Raw genomic sequence first — 26,464 nt, 5'->3', positions numbered from 1 at the left:
TATGAATATCATACCATGACACGGATAACGTTCGATATTTTCGTTCGATCGTAAAGGATTTCATTTCTCCGGTCCGCTTTCTCGCGTTCGAGCAGAGCCCGCGCGAAGAAAAGGGACAGAAGCGAAAAACGATGCGCCTAATGAACGGTTCGCGTGCGCGACGTTTCTCGCGCCTCGTGTCGCGTGTGTACGCGCGGACTAATTAAACGAGAATGATAAAAGAGAAAGTGCTGATATTTTTTTTCTTTCTCTCTTACCGCTATTTTTTTTCTTGTGTTCAGAGACACGCGTATTAAAGTCGTATAATCCGTTGATGAACGAGATGCAACGTGAAACGAAAGGGAAACCATACGAAACAAATGGAAGAAGCTACGAAAAAACCTGGTTCGATGTCTTGGAAGTTTAATACCTGAAAGACCATTTACCGCGTTACGTGGCAAATGGTGAACGTGCTGAACGACCTGGAGACGTTGACAGCAATTTAGTGGCCGTTTTAAAGAGGGAACGGATTCCTTCCGCGATTAGCGAGCCCCTCTATTCTCGTTGGTCCCCCTCGAACGAAAGGTTAAGCGATGATTAATTGGTCGTGAGGAGAAGTTGCGTTTCGCTACGACCGCCAGCTGGACGCGTTTCTCTCCCACGTGAACGTCCGACGACCACGGTATCTCCAATGAAATTGATTTCCGTGTCCTTTAAGAAAGTTCAAAGAATATTTTTAAGACCGGAGATTCTGGTTAACAGGCTAAGAAAGTATTCGAATTTCTCCAAGAATTTTTAGCTTATCGCGAGCTTTGCTATCCTTCCTCGTTCGTAATCTATTCAGTGTTAGATATTAACGTTTATGATTTAAGGAAGAATGCTATAGCAGAAAGAGGTATAATTTGCATAGTAGAATTCTCTCGCATACTTGAACTGACACTGTAAACAGCGAAAACTCTCAAAACAAAATCACGTTCATTTTACAATCTCTGATTGCCTCTGCGCTTATGCCAAATTCTAGATGCTTCGAGAATGAAAGAGTCGATAAAATTTCCTGTATAATAGTCACATTGGTAATGAAGTGAAATTAGCTAAAAGTTGTTCGGTTATCCTATTCGAGGAAAAAGATTCTACGATTGTAAATACTGTTTCTCTAACGAAAATCTACAACCTGTGATACGATATGGCAACTGTCGATTGTTTGTTATTGCGCAAGAAGCCCTACATCCAGGTATCGTAGATGGAGAAAGCAAAATGGCTGAAGAATTTAACTCGGCAGCGCGAAGAGAGGCGATTCCCTTCTCGCGAGGAGCGAGCTCACGGCTCGTTTAAAATGCAGATTAGGTCTTAGGCCGTCTTTCAGTACGAACCGCCGCCGTTCTGGTGGCTTGTTTCTGGCGACGCGCGCGCCTAAGCCTTTGCGGCTTTTCGAATGACTACACAATGCCTCTCCATTCGCAGTACGCGGCGGAACCCTATTTGGCGCGGCTGCCCGCTTGTATTTGTCTCCGCGCTCCGCGAACGCAATTTCGCGATCAAAACCGGAGAACTCCGCGTGCGGTTGCTTTCTCTGCCTGTGGGAACTTGTCGGACAGTCTTCTGGGTGAGATCCTCTGTCTACGTATTACGTTGCATCTTAAATCATGATCATTGCGATCAGACACACTGACATCTACAAGCATTTAAGTCAGAACTGTTATATATTATATAATAAACTTAATTCGTACATTCACTTGTTAAAAGATTAATATCTTGTTTCACCTGAAAGTGGTTAGGCTTGCTCATTGACCACGAATATCAAACAAGTAACGCGGAACGTATGTACATAACCGGAAACGAGTTTACTAAAGCATTTTTTCGGTCTGTAACGAGATCGAAATGGATCTCAAGCTGACTTTCTTCAAGCTCACCTAATCTCTCGCCGTCTTCGTGTTTTCTTCGTACGCGCATTACGCGTGAAAGAAGTCCGTGTGCGTTGCACGGTATACGCGCTAGTAGTAGGAACTAGGATTAACGAGGCTTCGTCAGTCACGTACCAGGCGTCTGTCACTTTGATGGCATCCGGTACAAGAGTACTTCTTTCGCGTTCGATCGTTTATTATGAATTCTTCCGTTCGATCGCATCGATACCAGCTGGACACTCCTATTTGTAACGTTACTCTTTGTCGTTTTCTTATGAACAGTTACATGAGTAGAATTTCCACTGGTGCGTTGTCGGTGAATTTTTAAAAGAGTCCAAGTGGAACGTAAACAGGAGAAAAGTTGAATTTCAATCGCCAGTAGCGGCTTGGGTTTCCATGCATTTGGAAATAGGAAAATTTAAAGATTCGAAGATTCGAAGATCCAGATATTCAAATATTCGAAAATTTAGAAATTCAGAAATACAAAATTCGAAGCTTTTTACTTTCCTTCCGCCATCACAAGACTTCCTTCGCCCATTTCTTATTTCGCATTTCTCTATTTTCCACTGCACCGATAATTACGCAAATTTCAACAAGCAGTGGCGACGAGAGTCTCGTAAAATCATCGCGTCGGAGTATTATACGCCCGATCGTGCGATATTGTTCATATCGGTCCATTATCGTGACGCAAGCGAAGAGAACGCCTTCTCGACGCTTTATGGCCGGCGTCCCCGGGAAATTGGCGGCGAGTGGCGCTTTTAACGATCCGGAGCTGAGCCGCGCGCGGCTCACGGTGAACGGTTTGATTTACACGCTTCCTATCTCTCCGCGTATCCGGCGTAGCGTTGGTTTCGTGGTCGGGGCGAAACACGACGCGACCTAGGTGCGACGTAAATTGAAGGGCGCCCGATCGGTAAATCAGCGGCGCGAGTGAAAGCCCAGGCTAGTTTCGGCGCTAGATACATCTCTACCGAACCGTTTACCGCTAATGAGACACGCCAGTGACAGCCACGGGCCTCGTTTCTTATCGCGTCCATCATAAACGTAGTCCGGCCTGTTGTCGACACGCTGATTCCGTTCTCCAGGTTGTCGCACGGCCGCACTATGCCGCGCGACCCGACCACCTCGTCGTGTCGCCTTGTCTATCCAAGATGAAATTACTAGATATTACCCGCCTGTATCGTACGCTCTCCTTTCCCCCCAACGGCTATCTCGTTTATAGCTCGAAAGCGTGAATTGGCTATTTTGTGTGGTGCAAGCGATTGCAAGCGATCTATTGGATACTAGGTGAGAAGTAACGTTGACAGCTTTGGCAGAGGTTTCTAAAGATAGTAGCAGAGATTGGAGAATAGATTTAGTAATTTACGTGTGTATTTGACTAATTAATAGCAGGTGTGTTGTGTAATACCTACATAAAATAATCAATGATATACCAGATGTGTTACTTACATACTGCGTTATGTTATGATCTTCGATATAAACAGAAAAGTATTCGAAATACCAGGATTGGTTTTATGATAAAATCTCAAATTCGAATAGGTTAGGATAATTAGTTTTGCCGTACATCTATTCATTTTTTCATTTCGATATAGAATACATACAAGATAATTATCGTCGAAAGTCTCCCAAAGTAGCATGTTCTCCTTTTCGTTTACCCTTACTACTTAAAATGCTCCTCGCAATATCCTTGCAACTAGTATCTCGATATAATGATCTAACAAAATGATCTAATGTTACGAATAACTTACAGAAATCTTGGTCAAGTCCTTTCATACGATAGTTTGAAGTATCCTGTTACAAATTCTGCCATACATTTCATAGATATACGTTCTCCTGCGGTTTTTTGACACAATTCGCAATACGAAGCGGATCTGCGAGATACACTGGCCAATTTCTATCGCTCTACTATTCGATAGACACACAAAGGAACCGCGATACGTGGCACATGGCACGCTTTCGCGTTCTCGACTTAATTAAGCCGCATTCTCGATTGGATTGCGCAACTTCTTCCCCTGCGATATGATCTATCTGTAATCACCGCGTGGGAAACAGTTTTTCGCGATCGATATCGATGGAATTCGACTGTCAACCGAGCGATTCGTGCAGATTTTTGTCCGTCTCTGCGACTTTATTATCGTAGTTATTTATGGCGGTGTCTTGGAAAAAGTGATCGATATCGATGCTAGGCGCGGCAGAGAACGCGATAGCGGATACAATGAACGTCGATGGAAATGTCCGATGTATCTATAATGGTTCGCGGTTTTACGGCGAATTAATGAGTGTAATGAATTCCTAAATGAGTTGGCCGATTCGAAGATAACGTCTCCGCTAGGTGTCGGGTTATTGATGGATACACGCGTTTATACGACTCGAGGTGGCGAGAATGGAATGGCTCTGCAGTCGGCTCAGGTTACTCCCGTCTTTTCAAACTGCAATCTGATTTTTCAACATGGCTTGGAATTCGTTGGGCAAGGTACCAGTCCGTAGGCAAGGTACTTACTTGGCTGGCAGTGTTTTGATTTATGTGCTATACTTGAGAATACCGTGTTATTAACACTGGAAACACTGTACGGTAATATGCTTTAAAATGGCACTATTTAAATGGTAATTGAAGTTCGATTGCATGACAAATTTCATTTGGCTGAAAATAAATAATTCGGTGAAAGTCAACGTTAGTTTTCTTAGAACGTTTACACGCTTTTAATGATCGCGAAAAGAATAAAGTATTTCTGGAAATAGGATTTTTCTGAAAATCTGCACGTCGCATGTGATTCTAGCGAGTACGTCAAATTATACGCAGGGTGGAAAAAGATCGCATAGTTTGATGGCGTGTTCGCGTCGTTTGATTTCCAGCTGTTGGTATGCGGGCAAGGTGTGAGCATTCTACCGGTCGCTTTTATTCGCGTGTCGCACCGTCTAATTGCTTACACGTTGGGTCGCGCATCGATGCGCGTGGGCGAAACACGAGGTTCTGGGAGTAACGTTGCAACGCTGCCCTTTCACCGTTTCTGACAAAGAGAGTCTTCTGGTCGAGACAAGGATTCTACTCGTTCTTGGAATTTTTTCACTCGATTCTATCATATTCTTAATATCTACCCTAACAACAAAATATTTAGTAATTTACATAAAATCGCGACGATATCATTGCAATATTTGTTGCGTAGAGTTTCATGAATATCTTTCATATTTTTTCTCGTAATAATCGGCTTGTAAAAGACTGTTTGTTATTGATACGAAAACAGGTAGAGCAGGTTTTATTAAGCAATTACAGCCGTGACGATGCCTATTACTGGAAAGTCCTTAAGAGCGAGTCTCAATAAGGAAATAACGAAACGCGCTTACGTGAATACTTGTTCTGTCTGACCTCGTTTTCAGCTTTACGAATGTTTCTGTGTCTCAATAACTCTGTTCTTAAGTAAGGAGCTCCACGAGATTACCTTGTACCTCGATGTAACCATCCAAATTTTTCACATATTTAAATTATCAAGTGCGAGTTCGTGTTATGAAACGCTTTATATCTCAATCGAGTAAAAATTCAATCGCTGTCAGATTAAGTCTTTATCTGTCACAAAAGTCATCATTTATATCGCACAAAAAATTCAGAGTTTCGCCAAGATTCCTAAAAGCCTCGTTAGAGAGCAGCTGGTCTCAGCTATACCAGAATATCAAAACATAAAATCGTTATTTTTTACTTGTATAATTATCTCAGAAAATGGACATTACGTTTCATTCTGTTTCTCCAGTTCACAAATGCAATCGGAGTCCAATGAAACTCCATTCGTATTCTCCTCTGACAGAAACGGGTTAAACCGTGGGACAGGTATGACGCGACTAGCAGCGCACGTCTGCTCAATTTTGGGCATATCCGCGTTGATTACCCTCTAATCACCGGTGATTAACGTTCTCTCTCGCGGAGGCTTGGCTTTGCAATTACCCTCCCTTTCTCGTATAACTTATTTAGAGGAATTTCATTAGCCACGAAGCTTCCGGCTTTTAATTAATCGTCCCGATTGTCCGGGGCCCTTTTCATCGCCCCTCTAACGCGACCACGGGGCGATCCAATTGATGTGGGAAACCGAGGGGACCGAGAATCACTGTTTTGCGTGTTTGCGTGCATCGTAAACCAATATGGGCCTTCTCTCCCCTCGTGTGTTGAGGTAATTGGAACGCGTTTGTGGGTGTTTTATGTTTCCACAAATTATAGGGGAAATAAATATCGCTGCGGTAATTTATCGGAACTGTCGCGTGGGTTTGCCGAATAGTTTGTTTAAGCATATCGAAAGTCGTAATTATTTCTCTAGTCGAGTATTACTGCCTTCCTTTAAATAAAATGGCTAGTAATACCGAGATAAATCTTAAATCCTTTTGCTACAGGTTAAGAGAAAATGTAGAAATGTATGTGCAGTATAATTTATCGGTCGGAACGAAGTACTTACTTTATTTATTTATTTATAAGCAGAAACTGTTTAACATAAATGAAATGCACGCGAAAGAAAGAAAGCAAAAGTAAAAGAGAAGCAATCTAACATGAAATTTTGACGATGAAAATATATTTTTCCTTATTGCTCCTTTCGATTCTGCTATTAATATTAGATATTAGTTTATCTCCCGAAGTCTCCTCAGAATTTCGTTCTATATTGTTATATCGTTTCATATAACCTTGAATAACCTTGAGTTGCGAATTAGCATAATAATAAGTATGATTCCGTTGCAGGGAAACGAGTCGGTGGTACCGGAAGGCTGGCCTCTGACGTTGGGCAGACGTGGCCTCGTCCTGCAGCTAGGAGAGCTCGAAGCCTCCGCACTACGTCTCGGGGAATGTTACCTCTGCATACGCAGCGCAGCTGCAGTTGCAACCACCTCGGGGAGCGGCGAAGTTGCCGCTGGTGAAACCGACGAGCGAAATACCGTCGAGGTGAGTCACGTTTCTCTGTCGTCTTTTTCATTCCTATCCGCCGCAAATTGCTCGCGTACTCGTATAATCTTACTAGATTTGTATATAAGATTTGTTCCCCTCATAAAGTTATTTGTGCATAAAGTTTGTGTCCCCATTGATACAGAGCAACGTGGAGCACGTTTCCACGTGAAACATATCGTCGAAGAACAAATAGTTACGAAGATAATCTCATGAATGAATTAAAATGAAACGCCTAGTATAGCCAACAAACTAATCTACATTCGAATATAGTGTCTCCCCACTGACGTAGCTCAGCCTCCCTATAACTTTCACCAATCTATCCTACATCTTTTTCCACTTCTCATTTGATTTTCACCATCACGCAACCGATCCTGTGTCGTATGTACGTCAAATGCATATATCAACCCTCTTCTACGCAGATCGCAGTAGTTTGGCGAACGACGTCGATGAGGGCTCCAGGGTTCCTCGGTTGGGACCGCGAGGAGAAGTTCATGGACTGGCGGGAGGTGTCTCGAAAGGGGCAGGGGAGCACCGGTGCGGCGAGCAGCAGCCTGGCTGGGCCGCAATCGTCGAGTACCGTGAAGAGCATGCGGCCCAGGCGACGTTCGCGCGAGGAGGTTCGCTCGAGGACGCGCGAGCAGGGCTACGCGTTCGAGCATCGCCGCGAGGAGACTCGATCGATAGATCGGCTCGAGTGCAAAAGTTCGAACGATAATCGCGACGTCGACTCTGAGGTGGACAGCGGTCACGCGGTCATGAAGTCCAGGTCGACGTCGAGCGTGGGCACATGGAAGGCGGAGTTGGAGGCCGCTGAATCGAACGGGACGTCGACGCGGGCCAGCTTGAACCACTCGTCTAGTCTTTCCAGCGACGAGAGTCGCGCTAAAGTGAAGAGATGCGCCAAAGTCGTCTCGTCGATGACCATGGAGAAGTGGAAGGAGACCGCCAGGTGCGAGACCAGGAGCAAAGCGCTGGCTCCCGATCACTTGAAGACCCCCCTGCGACTGGATCAGGCTGTCCTCGAGCAGAAGCAAGATGGAAATATCGCTGGAGACGTGGAAAACAGGCTGCAGAACCACCGAAACGTGGATGACGTTGGTGACGACGAGTTGCCCACGTTTATTGGAAATCTTCTGGTCTCTGTAGAGAGGAAGATCGAAAGGGTTTCGCTGGATGATTTAACGTTCCCTTGCCCAGCGTGCAGGAATATAGACACGGATGACCCTCTACTGGGGTGTAGGTGCGCTGGAGATGATTGCAGCTGTGGAAACGGAGATGATACTTGCGATTGTTCGTCATTGATAAAGAGGAAGGAACAGTCGACGAGGAGCTTCGAGATCGCCGGGATTAAACATATCGACAGCGACGACGAGGAAGAAGTTCGGATGGGATTCGGTGAGTGAACGTTTTTCTATGTTGAGTTAAAAAGTAGAGAGAACGAATGTACACTTGGATGTTATAGATAGACTCGAGTGAGTGTCTTCTAGGTTAAGCGTAACTAACGAGCTGCGATGGTATTTAATTAAGGGCACTGAAATGGTCGCTTAATTCAGTAATGAATCGCGAACAGGGTGGTCGTTTTATTACTGTTATGCGCACGATGATGTTGAAGTTGTGACGTTATTTCGTTACATCTCGTTAGCAGCTGGTCTTTCTATTTCAATTGGCCCAATTTTAACTTGCAAAAAGAAACACAAAGGAGAAGAATGATAAATACTCGAAACATAAAGTAGATGATACGAATTACGATCTTAATATTCCATTCAATTTTGTGTGTACGAAACCTAAATTGCATATGTCACTCCACCTCTTCTTCTGCGCGTCAAAGTCTCCGCGCATATTTCCATCGACTTTATCGTCCTACGGCGGTTCCCTAGCGTACAAAGTATCGGATTCGCGTTTCGCGAAAAGTTCACGGCGCCCACGAGTCGAGTATCGCGACAACTTTATACAGACCTGTTCTTATGATTTATCGAGGCCCTCGATGAACTTGAAATTCTGTCGGAAGCGGCACGTGGGCGGCGTTCGGCTGTAAAGTGGCTACTTCACGTCACGCCGGCCATTGAAGAGCTTCCACATTGGCTCGATTCTCACTAGCAATTTACGAGAAAAAATCTGACGTCGAGGACGCGAGACGTTTCTCGATTGTCCTGCTCGAGAAAATCTTCGCTCGAGGTTTATCGTTTGGATTCTGAGCGAGCAATGGCGGATGAGCCAGCGTTTCTCTTTGGGCTCGAAGATAAACACGTATCAGCGATACGAAACGCGTCGCAAGGCGTCGCGCTTGAGTTTCGAGAGTTCGCCTCTGATTACAGATTTTCTGATGGCACGAGCGACTGCAAAATTTCGAAGTGTGTTACGCGAAACAATTTCCACATCGCACCGATTCTAGTCCTAACGAACGAGATTAATTTCCTTGCCTCGAGGAATGGACATTAGTTATTATGTATGGTTGCTCGTATCTTTCGATTCGATGTCGAGACTCGCGAGGTTTATTTAAAGCAATGACGCAAGAATAATACTTGAACTTGCATCTCGCTGTCAGGGAACGAATGTATATGCTTTTATTCTTGACACTTGTAACCTTTTGCGGTTCAAGTTGTCCTTTAAGTTAGAATACTTGACACCGAATGAATGGTGAATCCTGGGCTATTATGCGCCGCTTCTAGGACAAGTTTCATTCGTACAATAATATTTCTGATCTCATCTACTTACGTACATCCTTCTTAGAAGAAGACCACAGGAGAAAACGTAATAAGTCACGTCTTTCGTCTTTTACAATGAAATATTTCTATGATTTAATATAGGACTGTGTATCGATTCAATAATCGATTTAATAATCCCAATAATCTTCAATAGGTAATTGAATTTAATCCAAACCAACTATCAATAGAGGATTATAACTTCGCTGCTACCACAACTCCTAAGCTCCTTCCAGGTGTCATAAATTCCCATAAACCCAATCAACGATCCACAGAAACCCAACCTCACCAACAAAGGATGAGCATTCCATCGGACCATTCCATCGAACTCGCAAATTGTCAGCCAATCTTTCGTCGAGGAAATAAAAGGCGTTCCCGAGTGGATCTTCTCGTGAAGTTTCATGACTCGGCCGATCTCTTTTCGCGTGTCCTCCCACGCATCGCGTCTCGCGTCTTCCGGTGTCCTTTGGTACCGCCGCCGACAGGTTTGCAAAGCGCCGAATTCTGTGCGCCACCCACCAGTACCGTTTACCATTAGCGGTGTGTTTGCGCCGCGCTAACGCTGACTTATGGTATTTGTCTCCTCTCGTGCAACGAGGTTACGTAACATGGCTGACTCGCGTAGGTGAACGGGAATCGAGCGAGGTTTCTACCTTTAATTCCTTCACGTCGCAGCCCGGGACGATGAAAGGGATTCCTGGCATCGCTTGGATTCGGACGTAATTGTTCGCGAAGCATTTCAGTTGAAACGTTGTTTTATTGCGATTGATCAATAGTAGTCTTGTTGGTTAGGGTACATCGGTCTTTAGTTAGTAAATATAATTGCAATTTGGATAATCTGTAATCTGTACTCGTAACTTGGCTATTGCGTACGATGAGATTTTGAGAAAGTAGATAAGATCAGTCGATTTTAGTGGTCTTGGATTCGGTGAAACTTCTCGATTGTTGCACTTCTTCGAGTTCAAATAAATACAGTAGCGTGCTTTTCGAACGACCGCGTGATACTGAATCGCGACGATAATCATCGGACGTTCTATCTACTCATGGCGAAACTCTAAAGTTTCTGTTAATAACGTGCTAATTTTTCCAGTTTTTTCTTTTCCACTAATGTCGCCTTTTAATCAGTCAGATTCAGGATCATACACAATATAAATTACAAAAATGCATTTTCCTACAATTCACGTCACAGTACATCCAGAACACAATCCAAATGAGTGGCCAAAAATGGCCGCGCAGAGTGTCGAAGAGGAACGTCTTTTAAAGCCGAGACGTCACGACACGGAAACCGGTCTCAAGCCGTTCGAATGTCAGTCGCACTGTCATCGTGGAAGAAGCTGTGACGCGGTTTGTCCATCTAACGCCATAAGATTGGACATGACTTCGCGCTGGCCGTCGCGTTTCATTAGTGCGCGGCCCATTGTGCCGTACGGCTTCTCTTGCATTCGCGATCGCCGCGGTTCACTCGTTCGCGCGCGATTCGTCCTCGCTTAAGGACGTAAATGTTCAAGAGCGAACAAACCGCCCACGATTCTCATCACGAAATCTCGAAACTTGCTGGTCCTCCGGTTACTGCAAGCTTGGGACCTTATCTTAGTCTCGTTTCAATGAAAATTCGGAGGTACATTGGCTCGCGGAAGTATTTGCACACACATGTATCATATTTAATACAAAGTTAGTAAACAGCATGAATATCCAGGTATTAAATATGAATTCACTGAATGATAAGACTTATTGATATAATGGATAATGAATAATTGGCTGGTTAAGTACTTTTGTGATCTCTCCGGAATATACTTGTGCTACATATGTACTTTGCAACTTCTATTCTCAAAGTTGATCGAAACTTTAGATACAATAATATATTCACAAAAGACTACAAAAGCATCGAAATACTTTCCCGAGCTATTGTACACATTGTACACGTACACAGCTGGCGGTTCGATCGAATTAAAGTGTCTCGATGTAGGAGGCCGTGTAGCGCGCGCGGCCTGATTGAACGTTTGCCTCCACCGGCTGACTATACTTAGTAGCTCATTGATCGTCTCTATGGCGGTCCTCAATCATATCTGTTTAAGCGGGGAATCAAGCGGCTACCACAACGGAGGCTGTTCACCTCTGTCCGCCTGCTCTCTACGCGGTACATAATGGACCGTGTTAAACGCCACGATAAAATAGTGTCTACGTTTCATGGTTCGCCGATCGAGTGCTGCTTTCGGCCGCGGACGCACCTTTCTTTCTTTCTCGAAGCTCTTTTAGACGAAGAGATTTCATTCTGTTTGCATGTTCGATCGATAGATAATTTACTTGTTTCAACCATTGAAGCGATTGAACTTGATAATTGCTGCTTTCTCGTGGTAATCGTGCACATTAATGGGAGTTGGTATTATTCATCGATCGGTTGATAGCAGCCTGTGTTATGCGATGGAGTTATAATTGCAGGTGTTTCTCGATATATACGTTTAAGTTAATTCTCTGATGTTACACCTGTATATTTACTGTAACTATGGAGATAGATAAATGTAGCGTTCAATTTTGCTACAGCAATTTTTCAATTTTCGACTCAGTCGTTTCTGTAAATTACCGTTAAAAAGAATTCTTACGTTTGAAAGAAATATGGAAGAATCGTTGTTAGTATCCTGTACACGTACAATACATACATACGTACATACGTACAAGTTTTCTATGGTAAGTGTTCAAATATCTTCGTGAGCCACTGTATGCATAGTAGCCGTCCACCATTCACAGAAGCTCTCGGGCTTCATGGTTCGCTAAACGGCACACGGTGTCCAGGTGGAGGACGTTGTTCCCCTTGTTCGGTTACTGGCAAACACAAGACAGGCGTTCCTTGCCCTTTCCATAGAGAAACGCAGCGACGATGACATAGCGATACAACATCTTGCATTGGCAGCCTTATCTCTCCGCAGGACCAAACGATACATCGAGACAAGACTGCGTTCTATCGCGCAATTCCACGTCGATGAGCGATCGAATAGTGTCCGTAGTCACGTTACGATCATCGTTTTTTGTTTCTATGCTTGATGGAAAGCGACCTTTCGGTACGATGGGAAGAATAATGGCTTCAGCGGGAAACATCGCGGGTACAGGTAGTAAACACACGGCATAGACACTGTGATTTCTTAATCGACGCTGCTGACGCAGGGGAAATCGATTGCGCAGTTCCTGGTGGAGTTCTTGTACGAAGAAACAAAAATGTTGTCCCCTGAAATAGAAGGCAGATTAAAGAGAAATAATAATCAGAAAAACCTATGAATGTTACATAATTGGAAAATGTTATTACATTTTCTAATGCAGCATCCCAGGATTAAATATAGTACTTAAATCTACGTAACTATCCAACCACCTAACAATACGGTAGACTCACGTTACGCGACTCATACGTACAAAGAAATATTCTTGATTACCGGTAGTGTCATCCTATAACACGCAAATATACGCATCCATCGTTCCACGCCCAATATCGACAAAAAACGAGGCGGATCAAGTATCATGTCCGGAGGAATTGCAATTCACACGAGTCTGTGTTGTCCACTCCTGAGTGGATTCATCCATCGTTGCGACTGTTTGAAAACGAGTCCTCGAAATGGCCAGTAACTCGATCGAGCCAAAGGGTTTCTCTCCTAATTGGAGGAAGCTCGTAATGGCCTTCCGCCCCGTTGTTCTACGCGCGTATCGTCCTATGGGATTCGCGGTCGCTGGCAAATAAACTCATAAAGTAATGGCCCGTGTAATTCGAAGGTATTTATTCGCTTGGTTGAGAGTCGGGGCTCGACAACGGTTTTCGTTCCAACGGGACGAATTTTGCGCTTATCTCACGTTTCGATCGGTCATCGTAGGTTGGCCAACGGTCGCGAAACAAACCGTGGAACGACGTCGTTCTATAGAGATGCGCCTTTGTCCTTAATGCGCCCGGATACTTAATACGCCTGCACGGACCGAGCAAATAGCGTGCGGAATCAAGCCATCTAACTCAATTGTTGGAAGCGAGGGAATCAAAAGCCTGAATTAATCCAATTGTCTTGCTGATGGATAATTCAATTGCCTTAGGAAATGAAAAATCAATAGAGGCTGCTGTCGATTACTCGCTACGCACTTTATGCGGTGCATTGTGAGCTCTAGCGTTTCTATTGGATTACACACTTCGTTTACGCGTGTGGAAGGAATGTACGGTAGCTTGTTATACGCTTTGCAGTTGAAATACAATTAGGGTGTACATTCGAGAAATTGCGTATAGTATAAAAACGCGGAAAAAAACTTGAATTATTTATATTATTAGTATTTAATATTTTATACTTCGTAAGAATCGTGTAGGGAACCAGTCTTTAAATACTTTTCACGTAATGTTATTCGTTTGTGGCTTTTTCTGGTTTGCAAATGTTTTAACAATATCGTAGTAGATAGCGCGCGGTAATTTAAAACGAGTCAAAAGAAGAAAATGCTCTTCGTCAAAATTCCAGCATCGAATTCCATTAACACACGTCGCAACTGTTTTCTTCAAATACCCAACCTACAATTCACGATTCTGCAACACGATTCATCATTGTGCTAACGGGTACTGTCATACCTAAACCGTGTATCAGAATTTCTAGAGCAGTGTATCGATCGACAGTCACGTTAACGTGCACTTCCTTGAACCTGACCGATTTATCCGTCGACAATCCTCGCCGATCGCCATTATCTGCCTTCGTTTCCCATTCGAAGTTACTGAAATCTGGCGCGACTGGATGCTGGCGGAAGTGGTTACGCTCACAAATGGAAACTGGAAATGATCTTTTAGAAGAAGGTACCGTGCTCTGGCTTCCAGGTTCTCGGCAGCTCACGCGTGACTCTACGTTCCTTGAATACCGAACGACCTGGCTACGTACGACGTGCCCGCGTAATTGCCGAATCGTTTCGCGTGCAAATTCTATTTGCGGGCTGAAATCGGCCGTAACGAAGCCTGCCGGCCCGGAATAAACGCTCGTGACGCGAATCGTCGGTCTCGCGTGTGGAGAACTTCGTGTTTCGCCACGACTGAGGTCACTGGTCTGTTAGAATGCGCTGTAACGTGACGTGGATGGATATTACATCGCCGATAGACCCGGATTATGGAGGGAAAAAAAGGAGACGGTAGTTTGAGTTGAGTGGAGTGTAATGATATAGGGTACTGGGTGTTGATCGAATGCCCTGTGTTTGGTATTTCGTTTCTTCAATTTGCATCTGATATGTGGATGTTTCTTGTTGCACGGGTTCTTCCATCTCTGTCCTAGTGAATCTCTTTCTCTCTGAGCATTTAAATTTGTTTTCTTCTCGTGTTTCCTCGTGTTCCTTTATATGTCGATACTAGGAACTTTTAGTGGATTTTGGTATCAAATTTCGTACTTTAACAAACTTCTATATCATCAATCGAATACGTTGCTAAATACGTGAATTGAGATTAATTATACGCATTGGATTACCATGCATTCTTCGCAGTCGACATGTAATTACGCTTTTAAATTTAAGCACTCATAAAATATGCAAATAGCTTTAAATATTAAAATAACGATTATCTTACATGACATGTACAAAATGCACGAAAGTAAAAATGTGTTGCATAACTCGATACTTTCTTAAATTGGTTGAGATATGGCTTATTACATTTTTCACTCGTGGCCTTCAGGTATCTGAGCTTCATTCATAACTTCCATAAAATATCTGTCAGCGCTATATTTCATTTGAAACTCCACGTTATTAATATAAATATCAGAAACGTATCTAAACCCATATATTATGTCCGCGTTAAATGATTGCAACGCGTGGTTAAGAGGAACAAGTAGATCGGTGGGCAACGTGTTAAGTATCGGAACCGCATATCTCTGTAGACCTGCAGCCGAGAGACGTCGTTCTTTAAAGGGAGCGAGGCCACGAAGAGGAATATGAATCGCGAATGGAAGCGTTTAAGTTGCAAACGATGCGATGGGCCGTAAAGAGAGCAGATCCAATCAACCTTCGGTTACGAGTCAATCGTAGCGATCATCTTATGCTAATGAGCGCAGTTTCGTAGAAACGTACGCGTGCCAGTCAATTTCGTGTACACTTACCAACTTACCGCGTTGACGATTGAAATTCGTTCACTAAACTGCGATACGTTAACCTATATTCTCAGTTTTCTTCCGTTTATCAGGAATAGAAACTTGAGAAGGAAATCGACGTAACGAGGGCGAAATTGCTCAGGATTTCACATGTTTAACCATTCGTTTGCGTAGCTTTCTGGTTTATTTTACGACGAAGCAATTGAATTAATTGAAAGGAAACAATTTCACGTTTAAAGTATACCTTGTTAAATAGTTTCGTTGTTTTATAGCGCATTGAGTACTCAAAAGTGTAAAATAGCAGCCGATACGACAGTTGGTAAAAAATGTGCAAATAGTTTGTACGCATTACCTATAAGACTACATTGTAAATAAGATAACGAAATAAAACTGGCACGGTAGTATCGATAGTGGACGTAATGCTCGAGAGCAACAATTTCTGCTCTAGTTGTGGAAAACGTCCACTTTACCGACGTTCACTTTGCCAACGTACCCAGATTTTTCATCGTCGTCGTTAGGCTCTCTCTCGCGCGCATTTGCACGAAACAAGTTATTTGCGGTAATGTTATATCGGGAAAGCAGCGCGGCTTAAGTGGCCGTTTCTCGCCGCCACGTTTCGCGTTTAATCGACGCAAATTATTCCGCGGCACGGCCGGCCCGTAAAGCGGCGCGGCGGAATCTCAAAAATCTCCTTCGCAAATATTCACCGTGGTCGAACGCGTTGCGTGCTATTCTCTTTGGGAAAACCATCGGTTAGTTTCGTTTCAATCGTCGGTGTCTTTTTCAGGAAATTGTCTATGATATATTGCTTTCTTGTTCATCCGATGAAAGTTACCCACCGTAGCCTTAGAGTTCAGAGAAACTGCTGTACTTACGGTACATCGATTTTGTTTATTTTCACGTTATATGTCTACGATGTTCATGACACAAAAAACACTTCAACAAACCGAAAAAATCAAATTCGATTTTAAATTAATTTTGCAATTCTAATTGAAACATTCCGAACATTCGATCGGCGCTTGTAAAACTGTAAATTCCGAACGAGAGAAAAAGCGAACTGGATGGCTACAATCCGAAATTAACGCAACCTTTCAATCGATCCGCTCTTTCGGCCGATCCATTGTCGTCGAATCAAGGCGTACGAAATTGCGGACCGAACCCGTTCACCGCGAACAACAGTCACGCGTGATTAATACGTAACGACTACAAATGACTGCAACGAAACGGGACGCACCTCGGATCGACGGGTTGAAGAACGACACCCGTGAAAAACCGGTTCCAGGTTTGATGCATTAACGTGCATTAACCTAAATTCGACTGGTGGCCACGGCACGCGGAACGAAGTCGTTTCGTTCCTCCGACCAATCTTGGCCCTGATTGACCCGACGCTGAGGCGAACCGGTAGCTCGACGGACAAAGTGCCGTGAAATGAAGCGATTAGGTCCACCTGATCGTTACGCTCCGTCTGTAAAAACCAAAGAATCCCCGTCGTTGCCGGGCCTCTTTCGTCCTCGTTGTCAGCGTATTTCCCTGTGAACACGTTCACTGTTATTTCCAACGCTTGCTACATGTTTATGGGACAGCGGTAAAAAGTATGGTTACAATTAGAGCGAAGAATCAATTCTGTACGACTTGTTGGTGAAGTTGTAGCAAGATTCGAGCATGCTGTTGTTAAAGGTTAAGTGGAACTTTGATTATTCGATGGAAATTTTAAGTGATGTTTAATTAGTTGAATTGTCGCTATTTGTGAATTTTTTTAACGTGAGATTAGTGGAATATGTAATGGAGAAAATTGGGAACTTCTACTCTGCGCAATTCTGGAAAAGGTTAGGCACCGTGTAAATTGTACGATTTCTTTCTTTGTATCCTTGAATGTTTTCGATTCTTATTTTGTCTTTATTCAATATAAAAATATGCTAAAATTTATGTATTTTGCAATATACCTAATACATAGTATATGAATTTATCTCCTTATGGAATTTTCCATAAACTTTAGCGAGATTGAAAAGAGAAATTAAAGAAAGGAGCAGAAACTACGATTTTGACAGATTTCCGAATTCGTTGTCAGTGATCATCTTTGATTGAAATACTTTTTAAATATTCTATATATGACTGTTTTCGTCGTCATCTCGATCAACTCATCTTTGAGAACAGACGAATTCAGCTGTTCTTCGCGTTTCAAGAAGCACGGCACCGCAGCACGAAGTCGATAAAGGCTTCCTCCGGAATCAGGCTTCGGTCTTGTTTCTATGAACAGAGCAGCAGCAGCTGCTGCATCCGCGACACCGTATGCAGCAGCATCCGATTGCGTATCAGCGACCTCGATCGTCCCCCGTGCATTCCCCTTTCCCTCCCTTGTCCTCCCCCACCCTTCCATTCAGATCATTATGTCAATGATCCCGGCCAGATCCAGGAGGAGGAAGCACGGCTACGCGAAGCTCATCCGCATGCATCGAGCCTGAACTTCCTGATTCCCTTCGTCACGATGGCTAATTCGCCCCATGTTGAGAAACGATTTTTACTACCGTTGCTAAACTAATTCTATAGCCGTATATAATACTAGTCTTAGGCAGGTAATGACAAATTCAGTTTCTATTTCCTGACATGGATACAGAAAGGATAAGAAAAGTATTCAAATATCTAAGCTTAGAATATTTGCGAATGTTTGAAGATTATTTAAATTAGAATACCAAAAGTGACAATAAAATTCTTTTAAAAGTGAGACTATAAAAACTACTTTCCTTGGGAGACATTTAATTTAAAACGTTTATATCTGGAATATTTGGAAATTAAAATGTCGGAATTGTGAGGTAATAGTAATAATCCCTTCGGAATACGAAGAATACAGAAGAATACAGAAGCAATTTTATGAAGAATATTTGAAATATTTTAAATTACAAACCCAGAATATTAGATATAGAAAAATTGATCAATAGTCCAGTTTTTAGAACAATTGACTGATCCTGGTTGAAAGTCAAACTCGGAGCACCGGTTGACCATAAAATATCATCTTAAAATAGAGAGTATCGCGTGTTCCAGGCCTGTTTCTCCGCAAGAAACCTCCCTTGAAACCGTTCTGTATTACGGGGAGCGAAGCTGGCGTCGTAAGCAAGCGCATCAGCTGTTTCCTTTGCGTGACGCCGCGCAATTGGCACAGCTTGTACGATCATTCGGAAAACCGAACGATCGTTGACCCACGCGATGCCAGGTCTCTCAGATCTGCCTTCTGCGTGCGTGTGTGCATTGGAAATTAGAAATCTTGACGCTGACTGCCAAGCGGACACCGTGAATCCGCTCGACTCGAGCGCACTTTGCATACGTCCAGAACGAGTACTCGCTGTGGATGGTAATTAGATTAGTAGCAACTAATAGCTCGATAACTTGGTACCAAGTGTATACGAACGAAGATTAAAATCGGATGTAGGCGTGCAAATTGTCGTTAGAAATCGTCAATTATTGTAAGAAGTTTTGAAAAATTGTAGCGATGATGTTGGAATGTGATAATTACTTATGCCATCTCTTGCGATATGTAAACTTATGGAAGTCATTTGCTTCTTGACAATTGAACATTAATCGTATACTTATGCAATGAAATTAAGGAATTAACAAGCGAAGTTGATCTTCTTTGGCTTCCGAGAGACTCAGAATGTACGTGTATTAACGTGGAGGGTTACAAGATTTTATTCTAATTAACGACATTTCGTAACAGAAGCAGCACAAATTAAGACTTTGAATTAGTGTTTTTCTTTGTACCTTAATGGTGTACCATCTACTAGACACTCTTCGCGGAAGTTTTCTTATGTAAGTACAATCAAAGACCCTCCGCATCTTCTCGACAATCGTTCGCTCAACACTTTTAACTACAATCATTATGAAACTCTCCAATTGCAAATTGCAAACATGTCTTAATGCGATTTCAGAGTGAGAAACAGCGATGTTCGTTTGTTCAAACGAGCAACGGACGATCGGTGTCTCGGAATAAATTAAGACGTTGAAGCAGCCGCTAATCAACGACAAGTCGGATCGACGTGAAAGAAATGACGTTCGTATCGCGTTCAACAGTCTCGATCATCGAAATCGCGTGCACCTGGTTTTCTCGCCCTTTCTCTTTTCCCGGGCTTGTTTTCTATTTCACTTTCATCCTCGATCGTCTTACGAGCTTGCCAATTTTTCCATCGTTTCGCGACTTTCAGTTTTACGATCTTGATCGTTTCACGTTGCTTCTGCGTTACTCTGAGGCTGAGCGAAAGGATTCATCGACGTGTTTTTGATATCCGAAGAGCTGCGTAAATTCTACAGATTTCAATTGTCCAATTTAATATTCTTCTGACAATTCAATGGAGATTTGCATCAATTTATATTTTCGGTCTTCCCATTCTGTTCTGTCATTCTCTTCTTCAAACTTAATTTATTGTAGAAAATTGAAAAATCGAAAAATGTACAAATGAACGGATTTGCGTAAGTTCGCAGTAATAATAATAACCATCATCCTCGGATGTTCTTCTACTTTTTTCCACTCTTTTTACTTTTATATTTTTCTCTAATCTTTCATTTTTCACCGATCTTTCCGCTCATTCATCAGTCCACTCCCTGATTCTTTCCATAAGAAGGGAGATAAACAGGAGAAAAAAGAGCCGATTTCACGAGACAGTTAGTAATAATGATCGACGAGTTCCATGAAAACGACAGTGATAAGCCAGTGATAAAAGAAGCGATTCCTTCACCCCTTATCGTCGATGTTTGCCCTCTTTGTTCACGAGCCCTAGTTCAAGCTCTCTCATAACTATGATGCAGTGGCTTCATTGTCTTGCGAAACTGTACGGCCTCGTTATCGCGCAATTAACGCCTCCGCATAAAGTGTTTGACCGTTGAAATTTGCGTGGTCGTTTCGCAATCGTACGAAACGTGAGATTAAAAGACTCACAGGAAGTGTAGAATTGATTTGATATTGAGGAATCTTAGGTCTTGGTTACATCTTTGTCCTCTGCGTCTTTATATCGTGGGATTTTCAAAGAAAAGAGCTCTTTAACATTGTAGACAGCTAACTTGTAACATGTAAAATTTGATTCTTCTCGCAACTTGAATTTTTATCGATTAAGCTTATGACTGAGACTAATGAAAAATTTAGTAGAAAGGCTTTTAGAATTTCTGTTTTTATCCCGTTATGTAAACCAAGACTATCTACGTATACAAATATCCTGCATTAATAAAATGCGCAATCAATGTCTCGGTGTCGCAATTTACATCGACGCAAAGACATTAAAAGCAAATACGTAATTACATAGATCCGTATCTCTTCCTAACACCAGAAACATTCAGAAAACACAGAATCTGTATTCAAATATACAGGCAAGGAATTAACTAAGAAAAAAATCACATCTAATTTACTCCACAATTTCTCCAGGACTCATCTAAAAATTCTCGAATCGAATATCCGATAGATAACGAAAGATCAGCACCTTGCCCTTCCAAAACGAATTTATCGGCTGCATGATCACGAAAGCACAATAAAATACCGGCATCGAAATTCAATAGTAATTCGCCGGTCCATAAACAATTTCACGATGCTTAAATCATCGACACGATGTTCGTTTGGTTCGGCTGGCGCGGCGCGTTCCTATTCCGCGATTCGAATCTCGCCGCGCGGCGTAGCGGTACTTTCGTAGGGGATTTTTGCAGCATGATGTTTAGCCGCGGAGCGAGCCACAATAAACCATAAACCGTGGCCGCGGCGCGGTCGTCTTAATTGCCTGCAATTAATTTGTCCACGTCGCGCGATAGAAAGTGCATCCCGATTGGTGGAACGATCATTCGAAGGTGAAAAGGTACGCGTATCGAGACGTTCACCTTCGATCGTTCGATCGCCAGTCGAAGATGACACCTGCGGGTTAAAAGGTGAGATTAGCGCAGGCTCGAGGTCAAATTAGCAAGCACTTGCAGTGGAAATTACGCGTAAGTGTGGCACATGTCCTTAAATGGAAGCGTTATTCGTTGCAAAATGGAGAAGTTTGTGCGTGATGTATGGCACTATAAATCTAAGTTTCCGGCATTTGCGTTTGGGACGCTAATAATTTCTGAATTCTGGATCTACGGATTTCGAATCCAAGGACCTCCTACGACAGTGCATGCTAGAAGTCATTTTTAGAGATATTTATCTGATTCTTCAAAACGATTAAATTTGTTTGACGGGGGAAAAAATTTAATAATTAATTAACTTAACGTTCTATCATCGAATACCGACTATTGGATTGGCAACTAAGTGATTGCGGATTTTGTCAAGATCACCTAATGACAAAATCTGCAATCACTTAGTTGGCAACCCAATATATCAACAGTTATAAACATTTGCGCGAGAGAGAAAGTATTATGTAACAATTAATAATTTAATATTACGTCACTACTTAAATTCCAAGGTTCGAAGCAAAAGTGAAACCGTAGAACCTCCGGTGCGACAATTTTCGCCCCTGTCCTCCAATTTGTACGAATTTGTCAGGCAGACAGGCGAAGGTATACGAGCCTGGGCACGCGAAACGAATCAGTGGTGTTCGTACGAGTTTTGCGATAGGTCAGTTGGCATTGGGAGCAGCGCATGGCTGAAACACTTCCTCCGGTTTTTGAATCGGGGTTGAGAAAGTTATTCGATATCCTTTCACGGATGGATCGTGGTCATATTTGTGCAACTGTCACCAGAAGAGACACTTTACGCAAAACCTCCCGTATATGTAGCATTATATCAAATTACCAAAATCTGCTGGTGTACGATTCCATTCGTCGATTGAGATACAAACGCGAGCCTTGGGAGATCGGATTCGTAAAGGATGCGGGAGTAACGAGATCCCTGTTGTCTCCTGTTTCAGGAACGAAAAAGAGAGTGGACGACGTGGTAGCGCCCAGGACCATTCACGACATACCCGAACATGTTCTCACGTGCGGCCTCACGCTTCCTGGTAAGTCTTACAGATTTATTCTTACTTTTTCCTTTTCTTTTTTTTTATTAATTCTTCAAATTAATTTCAATATCCTTTGACTGCCGAATAACAAAAAAAAAAAAAAGAGAAAAATATATGGGAAGAATCTAATTAGGATTCTTCGCAGACACAATTACCGAAAAGTAAATTATAAAACAATTACTATCAAACAACTACTAAAGAATTACATCCTTGTCATTAATGTTCTTAAACACACCACATACATCCCACGTTTGCCCCAAATTACTATTTCGACTCATAAACAAGCATCGCCTTCTGTCTTTCAAACTCTCCATAATTCTAACACAAATTCCTGGCCGGCTTGGTCATTAAAATTTCCATTAAGCGAGGCTCGCGACACGCTGTCTTCGCGAGAAGATAACTCGCGTTGACCGCGAAGGAGTATGCGGAAGCCAGGGCACACCCACCGCCACGTGGGCCCGTAAAGCCCGGTTCACACGCCTCCGCATCCTCGGCAACCGTGTCTATTTACGTGCTTGAGGACGCTTCTCTCCGTTGCTTATCGCCGCGTTACCACGTCCTTCCCTTTCTTTTTTCCCCTCTTTTCCTCTTTCTACGGCACGTTCTTCCTTTCTTTGCGCGTCCTGTTTGTCCTTTCCTCGAGGCTCTCTCGCGGAAGTCTAACTGTATTCCCGCGGCGGTACTTTGTCAACGATTAACCGACCAGGGAATAAAGGTGTCCGTGCAGGGTTTCCTGAAAGGACGGCATTGTGTGGCGAAGGAAATATGTGGGTCGGAGCAGAGAGGCCAGATATACGCTGGCTTTTCGAGAGGAAGTTGACTTACTTGGGGTGGGACGCTTCGTTGCGTCGTTTGCGAGGGAAGGATCGTCTTTTTATGAAGAGGGGGTTTTTAAAGAGGATCAGATACGAGGGTGATGAGTGTTTCATTCTTTCAGGGGATCTTGACAGGTTCCTTTTTAATTTATGAGGGTAATTCGGGTAGGAAAAGAGGGAGGGTGCGGTGTATTTTTCATTTTGTGTAATTCAAGTATCTTCTAGCTTCGAAAGTTAGAATATAAGTTGAATATTGGGGCTAACTATGATCTCCTAATTGCATGAAATCGTCGACGAACGTTCGAAGTAATCGCACACGAAAGCGTCCATCCTTTCGTTTAGGTTTAAAAATCATTCTCTACTCGTTTATGCGCGCTCTCGATTTCGATACTTGACTTTCCACGCGTGCAACGATTCCGAACCATTTCACGTGTGCGCATCCATTGCCTTCCTCTTTTGGAACGCATAATTTCCTCGCATTCCGGTGTTCCCTCGCTCCAACGTTCTCCACGGTACGTTTCCAATATCTCGTTGTTAAAGAGTAGAGAATCGTAGGAATCGTCTGCTAATGCGACTAATTCGAAAAGAAAACAGTGTAACTGTACTTTCTCGTGATCTTTATTAAACGTCCCGCGGATCGAATCTCTCTTCTCTCATCGTTCCATCGTCTTTTACTGAAAATATCACAGCGATGCTTCCTTTTTTTCTTTTTCTTTTGCTTCATTCGAGCATCCGCTTTCTCTTTGTAGATGCCTCCTTCGCCATTTTGTCTCTTCTTTCTATGTAAAAGCGTTTCCTGTTTCTCGTCGGCGAAACCTGTAATTCCGCAACCGATTGTGTCTCCTCGTTCCATGGCCGTTTTCATCGACGCGCGTGTTAAACGGCAAACAAAATGAAAAAGGTACACTCGTCGTCTCAAGACAGAGAGGGAGACAGAAGAGAACACAAAGCGGAAGTCACTGTGGAATTCAATTTTAACGAAACGCCCGTGAAACGGTTTCTGTGTCCCTTCTGAGAACGAGTCTCGTGTTTCTTCGTACGAGCCGAGAAATTTCATTGAGAACCGAATGCTCGTTGCATTTGTAAAACAAAATCCTTCGCTATATTAGTTTTTCAAAGTATATTGTGTGTACAGCATGACGTGACTCATATCGGAGAAACAGTTGTTTGCTAGTTTGTTTTCTGATCGTTGGGAATCCTAGGCCTGTAATCTTCCATCGTTCGCAGCAACGTTTTACCGTGTTATTAATCGGTCTGCGCATGCTGCAGTAAAAACGAAGCTACGTATTCAACCGGTGGTGAATTTTTTAAACGCACGAACAATTACACTGTCGCCGTTAGCGTAGAAAGTAAAAGACAAGGTGGCCCAAAAATCCGTGAACGAGTGAAAGGAAAAGCGATTTTACGCCTTTTAGTCACTAAATTAAATTGACTACTCTTCACGCATCTGTTCTGTAGTCTATTCGCAGATATGAAGTATCATGCAGCAAATTATAAGATGAATCTCTCCATATTTTTAAGAACAGTGATCATAAATCTTCTACCTATGGAAGACTTAAAGACATGGAATTCATGAATTTTGGACTCCGGGATACGTTTCTTTGATACTTAACCTTGAATTAAGATATTCTTGTATTCCATTGTTCTTAAATTATCACGATTAAAGAATGCTCATAGTACTCTTAAATTATCTGCGAATTTCCCGTTAAGGCAATGTAAATAGTCTGTCGGTACAATAGATCACGCACTTATTTCTCAACCCTCTGTGAAAACACGCCTTTGTTCTTTGTTGCTACCCGAATAATTGTACAATTAATCAACTTTATGTCAATTACGAGTGTTTTTTGCTAAAAATCTCAACTCCGATCCCTTTATATTCTCTCGGTAGCTCATCATTCGCAGGTATCTGTTTTTCTTTAATCGAGTCTTCTCAGTTAATTAAACGCGAGCATTTCCTGCGTGCACGGATTTCGCACGACTTATTTGTCATCCTACGACAGGATTCGCACGCTTCCTCGTTCTCGTGCAAAAATTATCGCTCGGTTACATGCCATTATCTTCCCCATTATCCCATTATATGCCTTGCCTGACTGTTATTACATCCGATCGTTAGACGCAGCTATAAACTAGGAATATCTACATTCGTGTCTATTTTTGGTAACAAAGACAGCTGTATAGTTGAACGTATTCCAGCATCATTGAAAATATACCATACAATTCTTCTTGTATTATTGTAGGACGAGTAAAACATTAAAATTGATGAGTGAAAAGTTTGATTAATTGTATATCGTAATTGAATACTCGATTAATTGATACATGCTCCAGTTCTAGATATTTTGTATTAATCATGAGATTAGTCTTCGCATAGATCTAGAACAATACTTTTCATTCAATCCAAATTAAAACACCAGATTACAAAACATCATAAATTAAACAACCTAAGAGTATTTCAAATCATGAGATAGTGCCAGAACGTTTCACGATCGCGAGAGGCAATTTTAACTTCCAGAGCTTATTTGCTACGACGAACTACGAACAATCGCGAAATAATTCGAAAACTAAGCGCACGTGTGAGCACATCGTTCCCCGCGAGCTTTTCTCAAGCAACAGCCGAGGGAACCTAAAGTGGTTAACTGTAATCCCGTAGTTGGCAAAGCAACAGTCGCTTTGTCGCCGATTAGCTAGTTGAGAACGCGTGCGTTTGTCCAAAAGAGGCGCATCTAGCGAGAAAAAGAAGAAGCCGGCTGCGATGGATTACGAGGCCGGATCGACAGAAAGAATCGATCGGCGTTTCGTGTCTTGAAAGTTGACCGCGCTCTTCCAATCTACACGTGTTCGCGAAAGTATTTCTGTATTCGCTACTCGTGCCATAGTCGCGGCTCGTTACACTGTTAATTAAGTCTTAAAAAATTGTATACACGTTCAACATATTTATAAAAATGTTTCACGTAAAGTGTCAGAACACTTTCGTATGTCCGAGGAACGTTTCCTCGCTCGGAGGCGTTCGAAGGATCGCGAAACGCGCCTTTAACACGCCTTTAACACGCCTTCGTTCGCTCTGATTTCCACCACTCAGGCAAAATACAGTCTTCGGTCGCGCGATTAAATCGAATCAGCCGTCTAAACTC

At 42.8% G+C, this 26,464-nt stretch overlaps 1 protein-coding gene across 6 annotated transcripts in view; it reads left to right on the top strand.

The window, feature by feature from the left end:
• LOC117204583 overlaps nucleotides 1-26,464 on the top strand; it is a 305,110-nt gene that overhangs the window by 159,620 nt on the left and 119,026 nt on the right. For all 6 annotated transcript variants that reach the window (XM_033442133.1, XM_033442131.1, XM_033442132.1 and 3 more), the window contains exons 4-6: nucleotides 6,595-6,795; nucleotides 7,218-8,193; nucleotides 22,429-22,518. In XM_033442133.1, coding sequence (XP_033298024.1) covers nucleotides 6,595-6,795; nucleotides 7,218-8,193; nucleotides 22,429-22,518 — 1,267 coding nt within the window. The remainder of the gene's footprint in view (nucleotides 1-6,594; nucleotides 6,796-7,217; nucleotides 8,194-22,428; nucleotides 22,519-26,464) is intronic.

The sequence above is a fragment of the Bombus bifarius genome, unplaced genomic scaffold (assembly GCF_011952205.1).
Source record: "Bombus bifarius isolate JDL3187 unplaced genomic scaffold, Bbif_JDL3187 scf7180000007978, whole genome shotgun sequence".
NCBI classification, from domain to species: domain Eukaryota; kingdom Metazoa; phylum Arthropoda; class Insecta; order Hymenoptera; family Apidae; genus Bombus; species Bombus bifarius.
Note: the sequence above shows the minus strand (reverse complement) of the source record. Positions and strands in the feature narration are given on the sequence as shown.